The sequence below is a fragment of the Nannospalax galili genome, unplaced genomic scaffold, assembly GCF_000622305.1.
Source record: "Nannospalax galili isolate Female #2095 unplaced genomic scaffold, S.galili_v1.0 scaffold147, whole genome shotgun sequence".
Lineage (NCBI taxonomy): Eukaryota > Metazoa > Chordata > Mammalia > Rodentia > Spalacidae > Nannospalax > Nannospalax galili.
Window position 1 is genome coordinate 1,088,091 of NW_008355800.1, and position 22,872 is coordinate 1,110,962.

A 22,872-nucleotide genomic window follows, 5' to 3' on the forward strand; every position below is an offset into this window, starting at 1 on the left:
CTTTGAGGGCATTGCACTTATGTGGTGCTTTTACATTCACACAGGTAAACACATAAATATATAAACAAAACAAAGAAATAAACTTTTAAAAAAGGAAATTAGCAATTCATAAATTCAGCCTGGCATAAACATCTAACCATCCTAAATAGGCATCATAGAGGAAAGATGAATTCCAAGGTCACTTTCGACTGATCATATTTGCTATGTTTCCCAATACTATCAAGTCATATCAATTGTATTTTTTCAAGAGAGGGTATAGAAAAGTCTTCTGGGATAGGACATACCTCAAACACTAATTAAAGCATTCCAGTAAGAGAAGAAAAGGTCAATGAACTGGAGAGGAGAGATCATCGTGGTCTAAATGTGGGCTAACACTTTAGAATCAGAAATAGAATTGAAGACTGTGTTGATTATAGCTTATAAATGGAGCTCTGGAGCTGCATGAAGTAAAGATTAGCCACAGAGTGTGATTCCTCATATGCACAGGGAGTCTGAAGAGCCTGAGGAAACCTTCAAGGTGTTGCCAGATACTGACTGACAAATTTACCTGTTTTTGTTACTGAGATGGAGAGTTTTAATCTCAAACAAAAATCAGCCATGGGGGAAACTTGGTTTTTCAGAGGCAAAGGCTGAATTAAATTTCTCAGTTTTGTTTCTAAACATATTGGATGACCAGATAACAAATACTTATAATGTAGTTTGACCCTTTTTTGTCAGATTAAAAGCATGGGTTTTTAAGCAAAGAATCTTTGGGTGAGCAAAAGTGTTTGAAAACAAATCAGACACAGAAAATTCATCTTTCTCGGCCTGAAAAGTAAGCCAGTCCAAATGAGCACCAAGTAAGTCAGGACAAATGTCTCCTAAGTACTGCTCCACTGGGAACTGGGATTTGGGAAGTGGTTGGGGTACAGCGTCTGTGGGTGCATGTCAGTGTCATCTCATAGGTACTACAGAGCCTCGCGCAGTGTTAGTAGTAAAAACATGGCAAACTACAAAATAGCATTAGATTGCATTCAGCATACTACATGAATTACAAGCAATTTTCTAATATTTGATCTCGCTAAGTGCTATATAATAGCGAAAGTGATTCTTTTTTGTGTGTTCACTACTTTAGAAGTTGTCATTATGAAAATGCTTGTGAAATCTTTAAGCCATGCTCTTAATATTGAAGGTCAAAGAAATAAGTCACCCATACTTTCCATGTCATTGTGGCTAAGAAGATGGACCATAACTAAAGAAGCCTATTTAACATAGGAAAGGCCTGGATAACCCTCTCATCTAAACTAAGAAAGGGTTTGGCAAGACAATCAAGATTTTATAAAGGATGTATGATGCCAACAGAAAAGGTAGATCCTGTGGGCCTCATAGCATGGGTAGTGAAGGGGAGAAAGGGCCTTTTGAGGCTGACTTCATGATTAGCCCTGGAAATACATGCAATCACTCTATGCTGTCTTTCATAAGACTAGATCACACTGCTGGCCTGCCATGCTTAGCTTGTGTTCTGTATTGATGGATTTCCAGTGATCCAGCCATCATTCTTTCCTACACATTTACAAGAAAACACTCTAGTTTGAGGATACAGTTTATGATCAAGAAAATGAATGAGTTGAATTGCTCTATGAATTTGTTATTTGATCCACATCCTACCTAACTGCTAACCAGCATGGAGTACAGGCATGTGCACGTGACACAGTCACACACATATGACGACTTTCTGTGACTCTCAAGTGCCTTTGAGAATTCCTTCTTTCCTTTTAACTGCTAGAGAAGTAGATTGAGCACATAGCTGGGAGAGGATTTGAGAACAGCGGATGTGACAATGTGACAGATGGTGGCAGGAACCAGAGGTACATGCTCATAAATCTGCATGAGGCAGATCACTAGGATGTCAGAAGACTTCAAAGACACTTCCTATTGCCTGCAGCTTGTAAAGGACTTGTGCAGAGTTTGTAGTGAGGATCTTGCAGTGATTTTAATTCACCCACCCTCTGCCTCATCATTCTCAGATCGCAAAGATTTCTAACTCCCAGTACAAAACACTGACATCTCAGGCTAAATAAAATAGCTAGATCTATAGGGCCAGTTTCTCTAATGCTGACCAGCACTATAAAGGGGCAAAGTTGGGATATGGTGGGCATGAGGAGCGAGCACCAGGCCATTTCCTTAGTCCAGCTCTAGTTATAGAAAGATCAAGACCTTGAACTTGCACCTTTTTCTGGCATGACATAGTGTAGTTCCAACGCTAGTGTGTGAGGTGGTAAAGAAAGCAGAGGTAGTCAAAGTGGAAGAAGTGATGCAGCAGCGGTGAGGTGCTGGGTCTGAAGTCACTCCTCGTAGGAATCAGAGTGCCCTCCTCAGATGTGAGAACAGCCTTGGTCTAGTGGCACAGAAAGGCTCTAAACACTGTGGCTAGGCACAGACCATTGCTTTTGCCTCATTCATTTAGTGACTGTACATTCCACAATGTTCTTTAACTCAAGAATCTTAGAAGTTACCATCTAGGGTCTTGAAAATTATATAAAATCAGAATCTGGCCCAAACAAGGGCCAGCTTGGGACTCTTCCTGTACATACTTCATAAGTACTGGTACGAAGCTATGAAATTAATAAGGAGAAAGAGAAGGAAAAGAGGAGAAGTCAGCTCTCCAACACCCCGAAGACCTCCATCTCTCCTAGGATTTTCATGTTGGAGTGGAAAAACCAGCTGTCCAGCTATAAAATGGCTGCCATTGTTACTGATTCGGGATGTGAGCTCCTGACCATGCAGCATGGTTAAGCTGATTCGCACGACAGCTTTCTCGAGTGAATGCTTCTCAGCCGTGGGGCTGGATGCAGACAATGAGACCTCATTGAAACCTCCCATGGACAGAGCAAGGCCCACTCAGAGAGGACAGATGTTCAGTGTACACAGCTTTATTGAACAGCACCCTTAAAACAGAAACTGCAGCCCCATTTCTGCAGAGCTAGGACAGACCACAAGCTTTGAACAAGTCTGTGGTTCACAGGGAACATGTCACTGAAAATGGGAAGAAAAGGAAGCAATCGTATTTTAGGTTAATAGAGGAAGCACAACAACCCAAAACATCCTAGGGATATTTTAGGGTAGAGGAAGTCATGTTATCCATCTAGACGCATCCACCATGAGCGCCGTCGGAGCTGAAATGATATAAAATGACCTTCAGTAAGGATGGGGTCTGCCTGGCGTGGCATTTTCAGAGCACAGAGCTTCCTACAATGTACAGCGTCTCTGTAAACATCACATCGAGTCTTCCCTAGATAGATGCACAGGCCTGTGTCTCTTATGGCTCTTATAGGCTATGATTTTCTTTTAGGAAAGATGACTGTACATGCTAGAGGGTCTGAAAAGGGAGGCATACACAAAGTTGCTAAAGGGTTTTTTTTCCCCCCACTGTGGATATTCTCTGGTACAAATGCCTCATCATTTGTACTTGGAAAGATTTAATTTGTATATTGTAAACAGCACGGAGAGCCACATTCTCTTTATTCTGCTTATTACAATTATGGGAGATTCTCCATCTCAGGTTCCTGTTGATAGACAGATACAGGGACACAGGGGAAAAGATTAGTATGTGCTAAGTCTTGCTGACTTAAATCCTCTCTATAATGTGCCAGAACATTGTACAGTGAAATTGGCACCCATTAAGCCTCTTGAGGGAAAAGGTGGATTATATGCCTTTTGTAGAATATGAGTGTACATTTTTTTCTCTGTAAGGTACCTGGGATCTTATGTCCAACCATTCAGTCCGGCTTTCCATACCCTTGTTATAGCTTTCCCCATGTGTTCATCAAATACTTCACTGGTGTTTGACATGCAATTTAAAAAAAATATTTTATTTTATGTGTATGCGTGTATTGCCTGCTGTATGTAAATGCACCTGTGTTGTGCCATGCTTATGGAGGTCAGAAGAGGGCATCAGATCCCCTGGGATGGTTTTTAGATGCCACGTGGGTACTGGGAACTGAACCTGGGTCCTCAGCAAGAGCAGCCAGTGCTCTTAATTGCTGAGCCATCTCTCCAGCCCCCGATTTGTGATGTTTTAGCACCTTTCAAGCTCCGTGTGTTGCTAACACTAACTCTTAGAGAACTGCATGCGTCCCTTGGTCCTTGAACACATAGGAACAGATTTTATGCAAAAAAGATGAGGCACATACCCATGCTTTTGGAAAGTTCTTGCTGTTATCCATGCAATTATTTGTATAGGAGCTATATTTCTAAGTTGGTCTTCAGCCTCTGGTCTCAGGACCTCCAGAGGTCACCCAGAAGAGGGTTCTGTTATATGTAGAGTCTTAACTAAGGCACCATTCCAGACTCTTGGTAACAGCACACCATTGCTTTGTGGAATTCTAATTCCCAATCTTCCCCAGAACATTGCAAGGGCTGGAAGCATAACTCGCTGAGTGAGATCGAAAGCATGTGTGTCCACAGTAAAACTGCAGCACGCCCTACATTCTCACTTTGGGAGGGGGGTTATAAATTCAGCTCTCCAGAAGTGACATGAACCTCAAAAGTTGACCCAGCCCTCTTCACAGGCATCTAAGTGAGGGAAACTGAAAACATAGGATGGGTATTTATAACCAATTTCCAAAAATAATATTCTGCATTTGGCTGATATTAGAATATTTTTCTTGCCATAGACTCAAGCTCATTCAGAGAGTGAAGGTTTATTTAGTGACAGGATTAGAACTTACCTCCTGGTTATGAAAGGACTTCCTGAGGAGGGAACAGAGTGGGAGAAGAGTGTGTCATTCATGCTGGTGACAGGTCTGGGAGGCCTGAAACCAAACACAAGATGCATGAAAAGTTCAAGCAAAGCCAAGCTGTAAATCAAGAGCACTTACCGTCCATGGAGAGAAGGGATGAGATCAGAGTTCTGTCTAGCCCAGGGTCTACATGATAGTTTACATATTCCAAATGAATTATTCAAATATTATGATGTTACATTTTCTTAGGAACACAGAGGTCAGTGAAACACTGGGAAGGTCTCAGGCAACAAGAGAATATTGTCTATGAGCTCTGAGCTTTGAACAGATCAGGGATTCTGAGAGGTCTATATTCTTCATGATCCTTCTCTAACTTGGTAGTCTGGACAGACACAGGCTGCAAAATCATATCTTGCTTTCTCTTTGATCTAAATGCAAATTCCATGAAGCAGCACCAGGAGTCTCATGATAGGTTACATTTGCTCAGAGCTGCCCATGGCCCTACAGTCCAGCTACATTCAGTCTGTCTTCCTCAGTTTACCTCTGTTTCACCTTGTCACCCTGTCTCTATCAGGCAGGTGTCACATTAGATAAAACTATAAAGCCAATATCGCTACCTCATCTTGCAGATGGTTTTGTCTTATTTTACATTAAATTAAGATATTGAATGGTAAAATGAGGTACGATTTAGAATTTGGAAGATGAAGGATGTAGTGAGGCATTATTATGAGTGAGAAGAAATTTATTTATTTATTTAGACAGGGCCTCATGTAGCCCAGGCTTGCCTCAAACTCACTATGCCTAGGATGACCTTGAACTTCTGATTCTCCTGTCTGCACATCCTGAGTGATGGGATTGCAGGCATGCATCACTATGCTCAGTTTTTGTGGTTCTGGGGATCCACAAAGGGCTTCATGCATGCTACCTAAGCACGCTACTAACCAAACTACACCCCCAGCCCTGAGAAGAAATTTTAGTTTTACTAAAATTCAATTTGAACTTGACAGTGTGGAAGTTTTTGGAGGTGAGACATTAGTTTCAGTATCATAAAGGATCAATTCATATTAAGAGTAAATTTTGTGAATGGTTTAACTTTTTAATATTTTTTAAATTTTATTTTATGTGTATGAGTGTATTTATTGCTTGCATGTATGTGAGTGTACCCCTGTTGTGCAATGCCGTGGAGGTCAGAAAAGGTGTCAGGTTCCCTAGTACTGAAGTTAGGGATGGTTGTTAGCCACCATGTCAGTGTTGGGAACAGAACCAGGTCCTCCGCAACATCAGCCAGTACTCTTGACTGCTCAGCCAACTCTCCAGCCCAAATGGTTTAATTTTCTAACTTAGCAAACCGGAGTTAGTTTTGGACTTTTAGCTTAAAATGGGCAAAAGGTGGACTTCTTTGTCTTGGTTGTGGCAATGGCAATGATGCCGTGCCGGTTTTAAATGTCAGCACTAGCTGCAGAAACACATCAAAAGTTCTTCCTGGAAGCTGGTGCCATGCTGCATTTTAAGATTTTGTATGATTCATCATTTATTGGATGAGGTCAAACAACAGATTCACTATTTTAGCTACTCTGGATGTACCAGCTATATTCGTTAAGTATGCAACACAAGGCTAGTTTAAACTAATTGTGCCTGAGTCAAATAGCAAGTTTATAAGAAAAATGCTCATTTTATGCAATGTCCCCTGGAACTAGGAAGTTAGGCACACCAGATTTTATAGCATCAACCAGAATTGAAATATGTCCGTTGTAGCTTTGCAAACATTTGAAATTGACCCCATGTTTCTGGCTTTCTTCTGTCTCAAAAAATTTTCCCGTTTTGCTCTATACCTAGGAGATACAAAACAAGTGAGTTGGAATACTTTTCAAAAATGTTTTATTAAATTTTGTGATATTCACACAATTTCATTTGATGGTATGTAGATCCCTCTCCTGTCTGTACCTCCTCCCCCGCCCAATTCGGTGTATTCCACTATGTATGCAATGCAGCCTATAGAGTCTGATTTGTGTCCCCACATGTCCCTCAGCATGGTCATCCACTGGAGCCTGGTAAACCTACCAAGAGACCCATCCTTGGAAGAGGCTGTCTCTCCTCCTCCCAGCAGTCATCCTTTCTAAGTAACTTGGCAAATTTTCTCTGTTGAAACTGGTCACTGCAAAGTTGAAATTGGGGTTTCTTAGCAAATAGCTTCATGTTTAAGGCTCACCATCAGTATGTTGAATTTAGAGCACAAAATGGCTGATCTTGGCAGAAATGGGCCACTTTGAGAGGAGCCGAAGTTCCTGTTTCTGCTATCACAAATGGCAAGCTGCCTCACTCAACACAAGAGTCACACTGGAGGTGCTAAATATATTGATTCATGAAAATGAAGCCACAAAGTGAGCAAGTCTCCAAGGCCCTGTGCGAAGGTTTTTTTTTCTTTTTTTTTCTGTGTAAATCTTTGCAGAGAACTTAAAAAAAAAAAAAGCTGACATCTTTCTTACAAAGTGCAAAGCTTCAGCTCAAAGCAGGAGGAGTTTTAAACTGGTCCCACATGACTCACTTTTTTGCATCTCATAACTACTTATTAGAATTGTTAAGTTTTGTAAGCACAGTGGGGGAACTGTCCAACAACTTACCAAGTGTCACTTTTGGCAGCAAAAAATATGGAACAGAATAGAAACTGTTAATCATGGCAACATTTACAAGCAACACAATAGTTAAGCACACATGCCCAAACACCAGAATGTCACCACCTGCTCAGTTCTATTTAAGGACAAAATCATGACTGGCAGGCACATTTTGCTACATGTGCATAAAATACCCTGACTATAGCAAGGAATTGGCATTTTCCTGTGTCATGTGGTTCATTTCCACATGTAAATGTGCATGTATGTGAGTTAGTAGTACCACATCTGTTTAAAAGTTGTATCAATTCAGTCTCTCTTTGCTACATCCAAGGGTTCTTGTAAAACGGGAGTGATAAATTAAGGGCATTAAATGTGGAGAGAGAACTGGTATTTTGTGCTTCTTAAAGTGTCCATTAATTTATTTCAGTGTCTAGCACTCTAAAGAGTTGTAAAGACTTATGATAAAAGACATGCATGTATATTTTTTATACAACGCATCAGAGCTACACACACACACACACACACATACCCTAAGAGCCGACTATGTACAAGGCCCCGAGCTAGGTAAGTCCATGTGACTCACAAGCAAACTGACTTGTATTTCGCAATGCCCCCTTCCTAGTTCTTTTCTAGGCACTTGCAGCAGCACCTTCCCTCATTCTGTCACTGCAGCGCCCTGAGCACCAGGCCCCTCCCACTCCTGTCTGCAAGCCCAGAGCTTTGCTGGAAAGCTTCTGTTGAGTGAATCACCTGGTGGCCTGGTAGAAAAGACTCTAGGTGGAGCTCAGAGGGCACAGGCTTGTTCCCACTCTGTGCTCCCTCCCTAGCAATTTGTCTGGCCATACAAAGGAAAAATGAAAACCTTAATCCAAACAGCTCTTGTGCAACTAATCACTCTAAGTGTTTGTTCTGCTGTGACTTCTTCTGGTTTATTTAGTCTAGGTTGTTTATAGGAGCATAATTTAAAAAAACAGAAGTAAGTTAACCACCTTATACAGGATCAATTTTCTATTGGTTTTCTGAGTGCTTGCCTCATGCCAGCATGGTATTACTTTGATCTGTTTCTTTTTTAAATTAAAGTTTAAAACTTGATCATGTATGTGTGTGTGTGTGTGTGTGTGTGTGTGTGTGTGTCTGTCTGTCTGTCTGTAAGTCATGAAAGAAGGAGAAGAGGGATACAGGGGAGAGCAACGGGCCAATTAAGAACAAAGTATAAGGTCTATGCAAAGTAAAAGGTCACAGGGAATCCCATTTCTTTGTGTGCTAACCAAAAAGTAGTAAAGAATAAGTAACAATTGTTCCCTGACACATGGCAAGAAACGGTCTCAGTATGAATTTCTCCAGCCACGTGTGAGTGAAGAAACACATCTTAGTTTGGGGTCAGAGGTACTCACACAATGTGAGCCAGATTGAGTGGCTTCTCAGGCTGATCTGGGAACATGGGGTGCAAAGGTTCACGGCTAGAAGCACAGCTCAGGGACTTGCTTAATGCATTCGTGAGCTTCTTAGCAGGTGATTTCTAGAGAGAAAAGAGAGAGAAGTTTTAGCAATGGGGGTACATTTTATCTGATTTTTCAATTTTTACTCATAGTCATGTATTTGTTTGTTCATTGTTTATTTCTTGATGGATTCACTTATTAAAGAATGATGTTTGAGCACCGAGTCTCTAAGTCAGGATGCTTGCTAGGTACTGGGGCTGAGTGCTAGAAGAAGCCCCCAGGGAACTTACTTGTTGCTGTGGAGTGCCAGCAAAAAATGTGGTAAAGGGAAGAAGTTGTTGTGTGGGGAGCACCTGAGCTGGGGTGTAGTGGGCCACTGGAGTCCTTCTGAGAAAAACCCAGGGGACTGGGGAGGTAATTCCAGATGGAAGAAATGGCAGCTATACAGGGAGGAGGAAGTTGAGAACCCATTCTGGAGAGAGGTAACAAAGTCCTCAGACTGGAGGTCAAGGAGACATCTTCATCCCACAGGCAGAGGGGGAGAATTAGGACTTTAAGTCTAGGAGTGACAGGTGAGGACTGACTGTAGAGGGGTTGTTCACACTTCAGAACAGAAGTCACTCTGGGAGGAGACACTTGTGAGGAAAGACTGAGCAAAAGCGTTTTTGGGAGTCCAGGTGGAAGATGTTTCCTGGGAGCACCAGGCCAGACACCACTAAATGTGGAGGCTCAGTTTGCAACTTCCGAATTTAAAATTCATATGCCTTGCAGAGCATCATGCTACTGTTTGTTCATTTGGACTGATGGGATATTTATCTTAGCATGGCCCCGTTAAGATTAATATAAACCTACAATATAAAACTTAATAGGATATCTACATAATAAATCTCTAATCAAATTTCCTATTTCCATAAGGAGCCACTTATGATTTGTCATTTTGTTTAAAAGAAAACCGCAGGGAATTTGCACTTCGAATATGATAAAATGACATTTGCCCTCATTACTTTGAAGCTAAAGTATCAGAAACTTTGCTTAGGGGTGTCTTTATGGCTTCAGTAAGGAGATGTGATTCTTAGGACACTAAAATCAGTAGCGCCAATAGCACTTTTCCCATAAGTCATTGGGCCCAAAGTCTTGTTGCAGACTCTGGTTTTAACTTTGCCAAGACAGTATCCTGTCATCCAATTTTAGTGTTCACAAGAAAGAGGTTCTTGATGTGATTTTAGTGTTTAGACAAAACAAAATCTATTTGTCTTTAGATATCACCTGCAGGATTTGAGTTGGAAGTTTGAAAACTTGCAATATGTCAACAATCAGGAAGTGTCTGTTCCCGTCATCTGCGCTAGATTAGAGTTCATGATCCATGCTGATGTATAGAGTAAGTAGTGAACGGGGCAACTGATCTGGCATGAGGCTACACTCTGCCTTAATAAAGAGCTGTGTCCTCAAGTCAGAATCTGACAGATGATGAACTACTAATATGTCCCATAAAACCTCCCGGAAAGAACATTCGAATTTAGCCTGCTATTGTGCAACTGTTTCTCCAAACCTTCCCTCCTAAAGGAGGCTTGTAAGACTCAGAAAGCTACGGAAACTTACTAGGCTCAGGAAATTACAAGGCTTTGGGAAGCTCAGAAAGTTTCACAAGCCCCTTCCCACCACAATGGAAGCAGTAAACAACTGCTGCGGAGGGAGCTTTGGGTGGGGCGTCGGTGGGAGAGCCCAGGGATGCTGCCTTTGTGTGCTGTCCCCCAGGCTGCGTGGGCTATTCTATGATGCAGCTGCCTTTGAATAGTCCATGCTCTGGTAAGTAACCCCTTACTTATGTGTCTTTCTATAAGTAACTCCGATAAATTCATGGGCTCATCCAGCTGGACTCAGACACTGGTTCCTTATCTGGAATAAACAGATGTCTGCTCACATCTTCTCAGGAACAGGCCCATACGTTCAAGTTCTATAGACTTTGTTTTCCCCGAGGTAAGGTCTTGCTATGTGGTCCAGGCTTGCCTTGAATCAGACTTTCAATCTTTTTGTTTTAGCCTTGCCTGGACTTCATATATAATATGAATATATATTATATATTGAAACTTTATTATATATTATATATTAAACTTTACATTAATATTTTATATTTATTAAAACTTTATATTATTGTGACTGAATTATTTCAAGTAAGTCTGGCACAGCTGATGGTACCATCCACAGCAACCAATCCATTCACAGAACAAAAAACATAGGAGACATTGTTAGAACTGAACTCTGAGTTTGACTGAGGTAGATCAGAAAACCATGAGGCACACAAGTCAAATTCCTCCCACAGGCTCAATGCTACAGATGTCTGAGGATAGATCTGTCAAACAGGCACTCACATGTCAACTGTAAGTTAGTTCCTTATGCTATTTATGACAAGGTGACTTGCTAATAAAGTCGCAGTCCCTCCTCTCCATTCTCCGAGAAACCCAGACTGGATAGTGCTCAGGGCACACTTTCATACTTCTATTCATGCACTTGAGAGAAACTAAGGATCTCAGAAATGTTAAGACAATATTTTTCAACAATTTGCATAGAAACAAAGCCGAGTGAAACTTAGAAAAACCCTTGACTTACTATGAAAATAAGATTATGTTTCAGAACTTGCATCTCTGTTATTCAAATCAGTACTGATCTACATTGCAAGAAGAAGCATAGATTGGCTATTGTTTTAAGTCTGAGGAAGGCACATTGGGCTTTGATACAACAGTAACAGATCCCAGTAGCTGCGGAAAGAGGGGAGGGGAGGAATGTTGGGGTCCAAGTTAAGTTTGCCCCTTAATTCTGTCACCACCCTTGACACTGACTTCCATTCTGGGCCATACCCGCACACCCAACTCTGTTGTGTGAACCTGGCTTACCCATGAGGTATACTCTTTCATTTGGTGCTGGTTGCTATGGGAACCTCCTGCATGGCCCCTCCAGAAACAGTCCTGGCAGAGCTGGTAGTTGTGACACTGTTGGCATCGGTAGCGAAATCCCATCATGCTCTCGCTGTGGCAGTAGGAACACTCAACCGGATGGAAGACTGAAGGGAAGTAAATGAGGGAAACCAGGAAAACAAAGCGTGAACCAGAGTGAAGAAAGCCGCGGCTTACCAGGAGTTATAATTTTCTGCTGTGCGCCATGATTTCAGACTATTTTGACTCAGGAAATCCGTCAGGTTATTCCTGGAACTACCCTTTTCAGCCCTGAGCGTGTGGGGGGCGGTAGAGAGTGGGGGCAGATATGAACAAGGGCAAAGAACAGGTGTCTTTTGACAACGCTAATCTCTCTGATGCCATTGGCCCTTCCCTACTGCCATTGCTTAAGTCACAAGATGCCACTTATCCAAGCTGACGAATCTTTTCCCCAGACTGTCTCCTGGAGACCAGAGGGGCTCACTAAGAGTCAGAAGCCCAGTGGATGGACTCGGTTGAGTGCCAGTGGGTAGCAGCATGAACTAATGACACAGAAAATGAGGGGGAGAAAAGGAGGAACATACAGCTAGGGAGCAGAGAAAAACGACAGAACTGAGCAACTCTAAAATACGGAGCCGCTAATGGGCTTCTTTAATGAGTGACATTGTCTTTATCTAACGGACACATATTTGTTCTTTTCTGAGGCAGAAGGACAGGTACCCCAGAGACAGACAGATTATCTGAATACAGTTCGGACTCAGATAGTTCAAGAGACACTTTGATTGCTTGGACAGGGAATTGTAGCTGCCAAGCTGGCAAGGTATAAAGTCTCATATGTGAAGTTAATACCCATTGAAACCCAAATGGTTTATCTACACACTATGAGCTAAAGATATTGAAACTGTAGCAGCTGCGGCAACAGCAACAACAGTTCTTGTTTGGGGTAAAGTTGTTCTTCAGCTCACCAGCCGCGAGAGTGAAGGAAGATCAAGAAGTGAAGTGTGAAAACAAGACCCAGCCAGTTCTGGGTGTGCTGCCTACTGAGGAAGCATCCCATCTCCTGCTCTTGGAAAAGGCAGGGTTGGGGTGGAGGCTGGCCAACTGCTCTGGACAAGGGCCTAAGAAAGATGTCTCCTACGATAGGAATGCTTAGGTGTTAGGAATGAAATCACAGCTTTATGGTTGGAGCATGACCAGTTCTAGAAGGATGATGAGAAATCTGAACACATCCTATCCCCGAATAGGAGCCTGAGGGATCTCTGCCTCTTTATATACGTGACTGTCAGATCTGCAAAGAAACTACAAAGCACATCCTATAAACATTGCCCCAAAGCAAAATAGGATGAAGTTTTAACTTTGAGAAACAATAGAGTCAGATGGTAAAAATTCTGAATGAGAATTTAAAATGAAGTCAACCTTAGTCTCAAAAGTATATTAAATAAATATATAGACATCAAAACTAGAAAGAGACATGGGGTAGATTATTTTCTATTCAAATGCAGAGAAATATTACAGCTGAATATTAAATGCAAATACGCTAAAGCTAGGTAGATGCTCTAAACTGTTGAACATCTAAATTTCTTTAACTCTTGTCTTAGATTATATTTCATATTTAAATCTGAATGTGTCAACAGCAAATATTTCTCTTGTTATTTTTAAAGAGAAACATGCAATGAAATTTACATTAGTCTTATCTTTGACATACAGTTAACTACTGAATGCTTGCAATTTGAAACATATGACTTAAGATGAACAAACTGTATTATTTAACTTTTACTATTGCCATTACTTGTTCCTGGTTAACTGCCTTGGAAGACATGGTCAATGTCATATATTATAATATTGGAAATTCAGATCTAAAACAAATACTAGAAAATGCCACAGTTTTTATTGGGGTCCTTCTGTTGAACACACGTAGATTGTAGCTGGGAGGGTCCAATGAGATTTAATGTTTTCAGCATTGATAATCCTAATTTTGTGATGTTACTATAACATTTTATGAGTCAGGAGATAGGTCGATTCTATTCTAAACAAAACTGTAAACCACTAAACAGATTTCCCTAAAACACTAACACAGATGTCATAACTACAGACTTAATGGTCTAATTTGAACAGTTTAAAAATGGCCTTGGTTCAGATTCAGGGTATTAGGTCTTATGTTAAGGTTATTAATCCATCTGGAGATTTTTGTGAATGGTGAGAGATGGGGAGCTAGTTTCATTCTTCTACATGTCCTTACCCAGTTAGACCAGTACCATTTGTTGAACACGCTGTCTTTTTACCAGTGGGTTTTGTGGCCCCTTAGTAAAATATCAGGTGGCTGTAAATGTGTGGGTTTAAATCTGGGTTCTCAGTTCTATCCCCCTGGTCAATGTGTCTGTTTTATACCAGTTCCGTGTTGCTTTTATTACTATAGTTCTGTAGTATGATTTGAGATCAAGGATGGTAATGCCTCCAACAGTCCTCTTATTGTTCAGTTCTCTTTTTGCTATCCTGGGTTTTTTGTGTTCCCATGTGAAATATGAGATTTCTACAGAAATGTCAACTTTTCAATTTCTGTGAAGAATTGTGTTGGAATTTTAATGAGTATTGCCTTGAATTTGTAGATTGCTTTTGGTAGGATGGCCATTTTCACAATATTAATCCTACTATCCATGCGCATGGGAAGTCTTTCCATCTTCTGGTATCTTCTTTAATTTCTTTCTCCAATGTCTTAAAGTTTTCATCATACAAGTCCTTCACTTCCTTGGTTAGATTTATTCCAAGGTATCTTATGATTTTTGAGGGTATTATGAATGGGATTGTTTCCCTGACTTCTTTCTCATTGTTTTTATTAGTATATAAGAAAGTTACTGATTTTCATATCCTGTTACTTTTCTGAATGTGCTCATCAGCTCTAGCAGTTTTCAGTGGAGTCTTTAGGGCTTTTTATGTATAGAATCATGTAACTACTTACCATTTTCTACATTTGCCAGTCGATGCAGAAGAGGCAGCCAAACCAGACACTGTGGAGGAGGGTCTGACATGAGCGTGTCCAAGAAGCCATTTAACGTGACCTTTTTCTGCATTAATAAAAGAAAAATCACAACCATTTAGGGCAAAGAATAATCTGAATTTACCTGCTACCTAAATGTCACCTGAGAAGGAAGAACCAAAGCATTCCTTTAACTCCATGTATAGGAGGACGCAGAGCTTGCCAAGCATGCTGTTACAGTAGTTCAATTTGAAAACACTCATTGCTTTCTGCACCTAAACATACATGAGACCAGATAATCTCCAGTAAACCTGTGTCAGTAGCATCAGCAGGACATGAGGATTCTGATAGCATCATCTTCAGAGATGAGGACATTGAGAACACGACAAGGAGAGTCGGAGCACTGAAGCTCTCAGCAGTGCATCGTAAGGCCTTCTGTAGCTCTCCCCTGGTTGGCCTGCCTTTGTAACAATTTCCCTTCAGAACTTTCTCAACTTGCTCAAGCTCTGAACATGCAAACGGCTCTGTTGGATTTTTGATTTACAAAAATTACATGATCGAATGCAGATGTCACTATTTTACTTGAAAATTTAAATTGGAATATTGAGATGGATAGAATGCTCATAGTTTTAAGTAATAATGGGTGACAAAGAGATTGTTTTTTAAGGGCCATGGCTTATACTAATCTATGTGAGTCACTATAGAATGATTTCAGGACCCATTAGCTAATCTGTTTTTATTACTAAGAATTTATAGTTTTAGTGTTTCCTTATAATACTAAATAGTTTAAGCTTTCAACCTATATTACTATTAAGATATATGTTGTACAAAGCATAAGATTGTGTTTATAAACTACCAGGATTTCCATGTCTAATGTAATACTGTTCTTTAAGCTGCTGCCTCTGGGCAGCTTGGACTATTTTTCCAATGAAATATTTCAAACACACTTGGAATTTCAGCCTTTTAAACTGCTGTTACAAAAAGCAAAACAAAAATAAAGTTCTCTTTTTTGTGTTACTTTTTTAGTTTAAATGATCTTTTTCATTTTGGTGACTCAACCACATTAGCTAAAAATAAAACCAGTTCAGGACGTTTCCAAAAATGTCATTTTTATTTGGATGTGTATAAATTTATCATCATTAAGGATAAATAAATGATGATACTACAGGTTAATAGAATATTTTAGAAGAAATTATTAGCATGAGAGTATCATACAATTTTTAAAATATTTACTTATTTTATGCATTTGAGTGTGGATATATGTGTACCACATATTTGCCTGGTACCTGTGGAGGGCAGAAGAGGGTGTCAGGACATGCCTTGGAACTGAAGTTACAGATGGTTGTGAGCTGTTACGTGGGTGCTAGGAACTGAACTCTGGTCCTCTGTGAGAGCAACAACTGCTCTTAACTGCTGAGCTGTCTCTCCAGCCCCACATATAATTGTTTTTGAGCATAAAAGTTCTTTTAAGTCACAAGAGTCAAGCAGAGGAAGACAAATACTACAGGTTGTCACTCATGTAGAACATCAAAACATTTATCTCAGAGAACAGAACAGTGGTTGCTGGGGACTGGAAAGGGAGCAGGAGATCTGGAGGGGTAGCGGGTAATAGGTACCAAGATGCAGTTAGACAGGAGGAATACCAAGTCCAAAGAGAAAGAGAGGAGAATGCTCTGCTTGGGAGCAGAATTGATAGGAACACACAGAGGCACCTAAGCCCACTTGAGTATTGGGGTTGGGGATGTGGGGAGTCAGAAAGACTTCCTTGGTTGAGCTGGCACAGGCACGGAGCTAACATCTACTGCAGCCAGCCATGTTTTTATGAATCCTGAGGACAATTTAAGTATCTACATAGGTGCATGATTTGGAGAGATGCCTGATTCAGTCTCAACTTTCCAGATGGCCAAGTACACACAGACGGATGGTGTTACTAGCTGGATGATCAGTGTAGGTTCCCAGGAGCTGCTGTGCACTGATTTCTTTTCCTTTTAAAATTTGTTTTAGATTTTAGATACACAGGTTTCTTCTTGAGAGGGCAAACATGGTTAGTTTGAACTTTCATACAATTGTAAACAAATCTTCAACATTATGCATTTGTAAACCAACATGGCACTGTGCTAGGGAATGGACACGTGGTCCTCCTATGGAGGTTTACACTGTAGATGCTACAAAACTAGGTGCCTTCCCTTGCAACATGCTTAGTTGAAACGCATCAGTACATCAAGTTGTTTAACATCTAGGCAGCTATGTTTGCCATGTGTTGGACCACCCAGATAGCAATGTGGCAGGTGGCATGACTTCTTCCTCTCCTTCAATGGACATTGGTAGATCTTGGTGTCTGGTCAGGCCTGCCTCTTTTGGGAGCTGAGTAACAATAATAACAATGGAGGGTGTAGGTTGTAAGGACTAATTAGACAGCAGTAAGAATTAGCATAGTGCCTCATTCTCGGTCAGTGAACACGAGGTACTATTACTATTCATGTGTTATATACTTACTGGATTGGAGATAATTTGTCAGAGGCTGGAAAATAGACTTTAGGTTACTGTTATGAAGAAGAGTTTGGATATCTATGACTGGGAATGACATACAGAAAGAGAACAACACTGTTTGAAAGATATTTCCTTAAAAATGTTACCTGTTGGGAGAAACAGGATCTAGCTGACTGTTCTGTGTAACCAAATGAAGGACCTTCAAAAACTGCTGTGGGTAGTTTGAGAACTTCCCGAAGGAACTGGTCATATCGTCCATAAACCATCACTCCGCTGGAGTCAGAAATCATTGAGAAAATATCTAATAGAAGGAAAGGGAGAGATACTTATCACATTTAAAATGTTTGGTTCAACATGTCTGATTCAAATAACACGGAGTACAGCAGAACAAGCAAGTTATTTGACGAGGAATAACGTGAACGCTCATGTTTTTACTGAAATACCCCAGCATGGTATCCCGTGTTTATTGTTTTGGTTTTAAGGCAGAGTCTTGCTCTATGTCTGATGTCTTTTTGTAGGTAATTCGCAATTTGGATAATATAAACATATTTTGATAGAGAACATGTTTTTGTTTCGAGGTTAATTACAACTCACATGTAACTCTATAGGGATAAGGTTTGTGAAAGATATTGTCGTGGTTTGAATGTAAAGTATCTCCCCCGAGGCTCATGTGTTTGAATACTTGGCTCCCCTCAGGGGGTACTGTTTGAGAAGGTTATGGAAACTTTAGGAGGTAGAGCCTTGCTGGAGGAAGTATCACTAGAAGCAGGCTTTAAGGTTTTATATAGTCTGGACTGACTTCCTGTTCTCACTGCCACTGGACTGCTAAATTTGACAGGCTCGCCTCCTGCTACTACAGTGCCTTCCCCACTAGGATAGACTGTCTCCTCCATAACTGTGAGCCAAAACCAAGCCTTGCTTTCTCAAGTTGCCTTTGTCAGGGTATTTTATCATGATGACAGAGAAGAAACCAAGACAAAAATCTTGTCCTCATTTGAAACATGACGAAATTTTTACTACAAAATTGGGGGCTGTACATGTATCTTTTTGTCTGGTTAACTGTACCATGTATGTCATTACCGTAAGTTTGGGGCTTTGGTTTGATATCTTTGAAAAATGAAAGCTGCAATAGAGATGACGATGTACCAAAAATACTTGACTAAGTTCCCACAGAGGCAGAAAACTTTTATAAATCATACTGTTCAAGGTGAGAGGTGTGTGACTTAGTTTCCCAAGGTACTTCCCAGGTCCCCTTTGGAAAGCATTACTGTTAGTTTCTCATCATGACAAACAGACCGTTGCTCAGCCAGCACAGTTTCTGGCTGAAGCAAGTTCGGCATGCTAGGCCTCTGCGCTTTGGGCGTACGTTTTCAAGGTTGCAATGCAACCTGAGGACATTGCTTTTACTCTAATCAGATGGTAAGCATATTTTAAGCTTTTATTGGATTATGTTTTGAGTATGTGAATTGACTCTTTTTTACTTTAAAAGCTCCAGTTAAAAAGGATTTCTACTGTTTCAAAATAATATTAATTTTATGAGATTACAGAAATGCTATAGACAGTTAATATCCAAAATACACAAGCAATTGAACTAACTCAATAGTAAGAAAACAACTTGATTAAAAACAGGCTATTTCCCAAAAGAAAATATACAAATAGATTATAGTTTTGTAAAATCGTGCAATGCCAATAACCATCAGGTAAATGTAAGTCAAAGCCACAGTTACATATGATCTTATGCCAGTAAAAATGGTTGTAGAGAAAGGACAAAATACAACAAACGTGGGAGAGAATTTGGAGAAAAAGGGAACATTTATATAAACAGCAGCTACTATGAGGGCAACTAAAACCAGAATTGCTACATGATGCAGATACTGAGTTTATATCTATATCTATCTAAATGAAATTACTATGTTGATGAAGTGTCTGTGCATCTATGTTTATTGCAACATCATCCACAACAGTCAAGATGCACCATCAACCTGAGTGTCCATTTACCAAAGAATGGATAAAGAAAATGTGTTATATACACAGTGGAATATTAGTCAGCCATAAAAACAGAAATTCTTGCCATTTGCATCAACATGGATGACTGTGGGGGATGTGATGGGAAGTGAAGGGAGTCAGAAACAGAGACAAACATCACATGATCTGACTCATATGTGCAATGTAAACATGTTGATCTCAGATAAGTCATGTGTAGAATGGTGGTTACTAGAGGCTGGGGTACTTAGAGGACAGGCAGGACTGAGGCATGGCAGTCAAAGAATAAACAGTTATAGTTAGATAAGAGGAACAAGTTCAAGAGAGAGTTTGTACAGTAGAGCGACATGGTAACAAATGTGTTAAACAGTTAACAAAACTGTGTATGCTCCTGACTAAAATACCATATAAAAGGTGTATATGCTAACCACAGAGATTTAGTCATTTTACAATGTATGTATACACAAAAGATGTTATATACAACTAGCCCATACGATTTTATGTTTATTTTAAAAATTCTATCTGAACCAAAAATATTGCTCTGATCCTCCCTGTAGCGCTGTTTACTTACTGAGTTTTATCTCATGTTCTCGTCAAACCAGCCAAGAATAAAGGAATGAAAACGAAGCTGCCCACAGGACAGTGTGTTGAGAAATGCCACACAGGGGCTGGAGAGGCGGCTCAGTGGTTAAGAGCACTGACTGCTCTTACAGAGGACCCGGGTTCGATTCCCAGCACCCATATGGTGGCTACAAACCGTCTTCTGACCTTTGCGGTATTGCACGACACGGGTGCACTTATACACGTGTAGGTGATACACTAATACACAAAAAATAATAAATAAACTTTTTAAAAGAACAAATGCCACACAGGAGTTGAAGAATTGCAATGGAAAGGTGAAAAAAGAAATCTAGGAAAGCAGACTGACTTTCCTGCGAGAGCGGCCATCTTACTTGCTTTAGGACAGGTTGGTTGGCTTATAACAGGGTCTCCTGATTCTCCTCTAGACTCTGATTTTTCAGGTCAGGGCACATTTTGAAATGTTCCCTAGGCTTCTCAAATCGTACACTGAAAGAATTCGGGTGATCTCTCTGGTGCTGTTAGAATGTGAAATGTCTCCACAAGCTCATTGGTTTGGACACTTGGTCTGCAGCAGATGGTGCTGCATTGATAATTATCAGACCTCTGGGGTGGGAAGCATGCCGTAACCTGCTAGGATAGATCTTGAAGGATATCCTACTCTGGTTCTACCCGGGCTCTCTCTGCCTTCTCATCTGCCCAGTTGTGAACAAGCCACCTCACACTCACGGCGTGGACAGAAGCCAGACCTGCCACCATGCCTTCTCACCTTGATGGGACTGCTCCCTCTGAGCTGTAAATGGAAGAAAATCTCTTCTCCCCTAAGTGGCTTCTGTCAGGTATGTGGTTGCAGTGTAATGAATTCAATGTCTAATCAGAGCAAGAGCCAGAGGAATACCCATAGCAACCTTCTGTAAGTATGGACCACTGGGGTCATCAAGAAGAGGATACTCAGGGTTTAAAAACGAAATGAAGGGACTCAGAAGATGATACTAACTAATGCATGCTTGTACCATAAGTTTGGGGCCCTAGGTGATGTGCTTGTATATATATGGACATGTATATATAGTAAACAGGATTACTTCAGGGATTTGATTAGGAAATAGACATAAAATATTCAGTGACACTTCATAGGACATACTGTAGACATTTGAGTTATTTTCATACTGAAATTTTCTGTTAGCAACTTCATCAATTCACATGAAATCCCCAGTGGGATTTTTTTTAATGGTTCCAAAGTGTGTTCAAACCACCTCTGTATTTCCTATAGCACCACACCATGAATTCATATTCATTAATGCATTCAGCTAAATTCAACCTGGCACATACAGAATGTGTGGCCTTGTGCTAACCAGTGAGTGCCCAGGAGAACCACGATGAAGCTCTTGCTCTCCGGGAGGCCTCAGGGAACTGAGAAAAGTTTTCAGGCTGCACTACTGAGTGTCACAGTTGGAGCATTGTGGTGCGACCACTAGATCAGTAGGGTGGGCAGCATGCAGCAGGAATTCCAGAGGCGGCCCTGGCCATGCCACCAGGAGTAGCGCAGCAAACACACAGTGCATGGTGACGGTGGCCCGAGTTGTAGACGTTACCATGTAATGCAGACTTGGAGGTCCATAATTGCATTTAATAAAATCTGCTTCAATTTTTCTGTTGTTTTCTTTTTTGCTTTTGAAAAATTTCAGCCAATTTTTCTTGTTCTGTGCTCTCCAATAAAGAGGGATGAGCTGGAACAAACTAAATATCCTTCATCCCTAGGCACAGAAACAGAAGAACTTCCAAGGGCGCACAGCTGGCACGTTGGCGTCAGGGAATCAGAAAAATTTACAGAGGGAAAATAACATCTTCAAACCTGGAAAGGTTGTACATCTCTTAATTTTACGTTTTTTATTACAAAAATAATGCATTAAGTCATGATCTTGTTGGCTTTATTGAAAAGATAAAAATTAGCAAAAGAAAACTGCAGAAAATACCCATAATCCCGTGTCTCAAGAAACAGCCATGATTGTTGATAGGCTACTGCATTTGGCCAATTAGGATCACTTAAACTAGAAATACTGCTGATGGAGGATGTAATAGTTGATTTTAATGTCAATTTACCACAAATTAGAATGACCTGAGTAGGGTGCTTCAACTCAGGAACTGTCCTGATTGCCTAATTGATTGGGAAGACACACTCCGAATGCGGGTGGCATCTCTGGTAGCCACCCAGATAAAACGGGTGTGGCAGAAGGCACTTCCCTTTTCGCTCTTGGCCTTCCCTCTTGCTGCCCAGTTGATTCTCCCTGTTATTGGTGCCTCTGACCCCTTTACTGACATCAGACCCAGGGTTTCCAGGCTTCCATTGTTGACTAAGGACCAGCAGCTCTCCAGGAACCCTCCAGGCTTTCCATACCAGACTGGGATTGCTGAGGCACCCAGCCCCATGGACTGAGCAACTGCTGAGTCCTCAGCTTCTGTTGTTACTATTTTAGCATAAGCTGATTTGGGGATACACATTCTGTAGCCTCTTGTTCTCTGCACATTGGCCACTTGTGGGTTTCTGTGTTAGTCACCATCTGCTGCATAAGAAAACTTCTCTGGTGACAGCTGAGAGATGCATTAATATATGGGTATAACATTAAGTCATTAGGAGTCAGTTCAATATGATAACTATTTAGGAGAAAAGTAGTATTAGGTTTCCCCTAAGTCCCGTGACCTGTCTCGTCTCAGGTTCCTAAGCCTGGTATCAATGTCAGGTATTGGCTCTATCCTAGAAAGCAGACTTTAAATCCAAGTAGAGAGTGGTTGGTTACACCCATAATATTTTTGCCACTATTGCACTGATGGTCATATCTTGCTAGGGCAGTTGTTGTAGTTCACAGGATTCACAGCTGGGTAAGGCTGGTGATCTTTCTTCCTTTCCAGTAGCATGCAAGAACCTTCCAGCACTGTGAAAGCTAGCCAGTAAAGCTCTGAAGTCGGCATGAACTTGATTTATCCTTGTTTGCTCTACGGTGCATGTATGTTATGTCTTCAGCAAGAGGGTCTTACAATCCAGTTCTGGTGGGGAACCAAGACCAGTATTGCTTGAGGGTCCATGGGACTCCTGATCAACAGCTTTTAGAGAGGCAGTCCATTCCTGCATTTGTAGGGTTTTTTTTT

The 22,872-nt window shown here is 40.9% G+C and overlaps 1 protein-coding gene across 11 annotated transcripts in view; it reads right to left on the minus strand.

Annotated features, from left to right (window-relative positions):
• Dtna (dystrobrevin alpha) overlaps nucleotides 1-22,872 on the minus strand; it is a 291,349-nt gene that overhangs the window by 74,771 nt on the left and 193,706 nt on the right. For 6 of the 11 annotated variants that reach the window (XM_017803350.2, XM_017803351.2, XM_017803353.2 and 3 more), the window contains 5 exons: nucleotides 17,313-17,467; nucleotides 14,659-14,764; nucleotides 11,664-11,830; nucleotides 8,728-8,852; nucleotides 4,710-4,793 (listed from right to left, as the gene is read on the minus strand). In XM_017803350.2, coding sequence (XP_017658839.1) covers nucleotides 4,710-4,793; nucleotides 8,728-8,852; nucleotides 11,664-11,830; nucleotides 14,659-14,764; nucleotides 17,313-17,467 — 637 coding nt within the window. Of the gene's footprint in view, nucleotides 1-2,891; nucleotides 3,156-4,709; nucleotides 4,794-7,342; nucleotides 7,352-8,727; nucleotides 8,853-11,663; nucleotides 11,831-14,658; nucleotides 14,765-17,312; nucleotides 17,468-22,872 lie in introns of those variants that run through there. The other 5 variants (XM_017803349.2, XM_017803352.2, XM_017803355.2 and 2 more) reach the window with 3 other exon arrangements.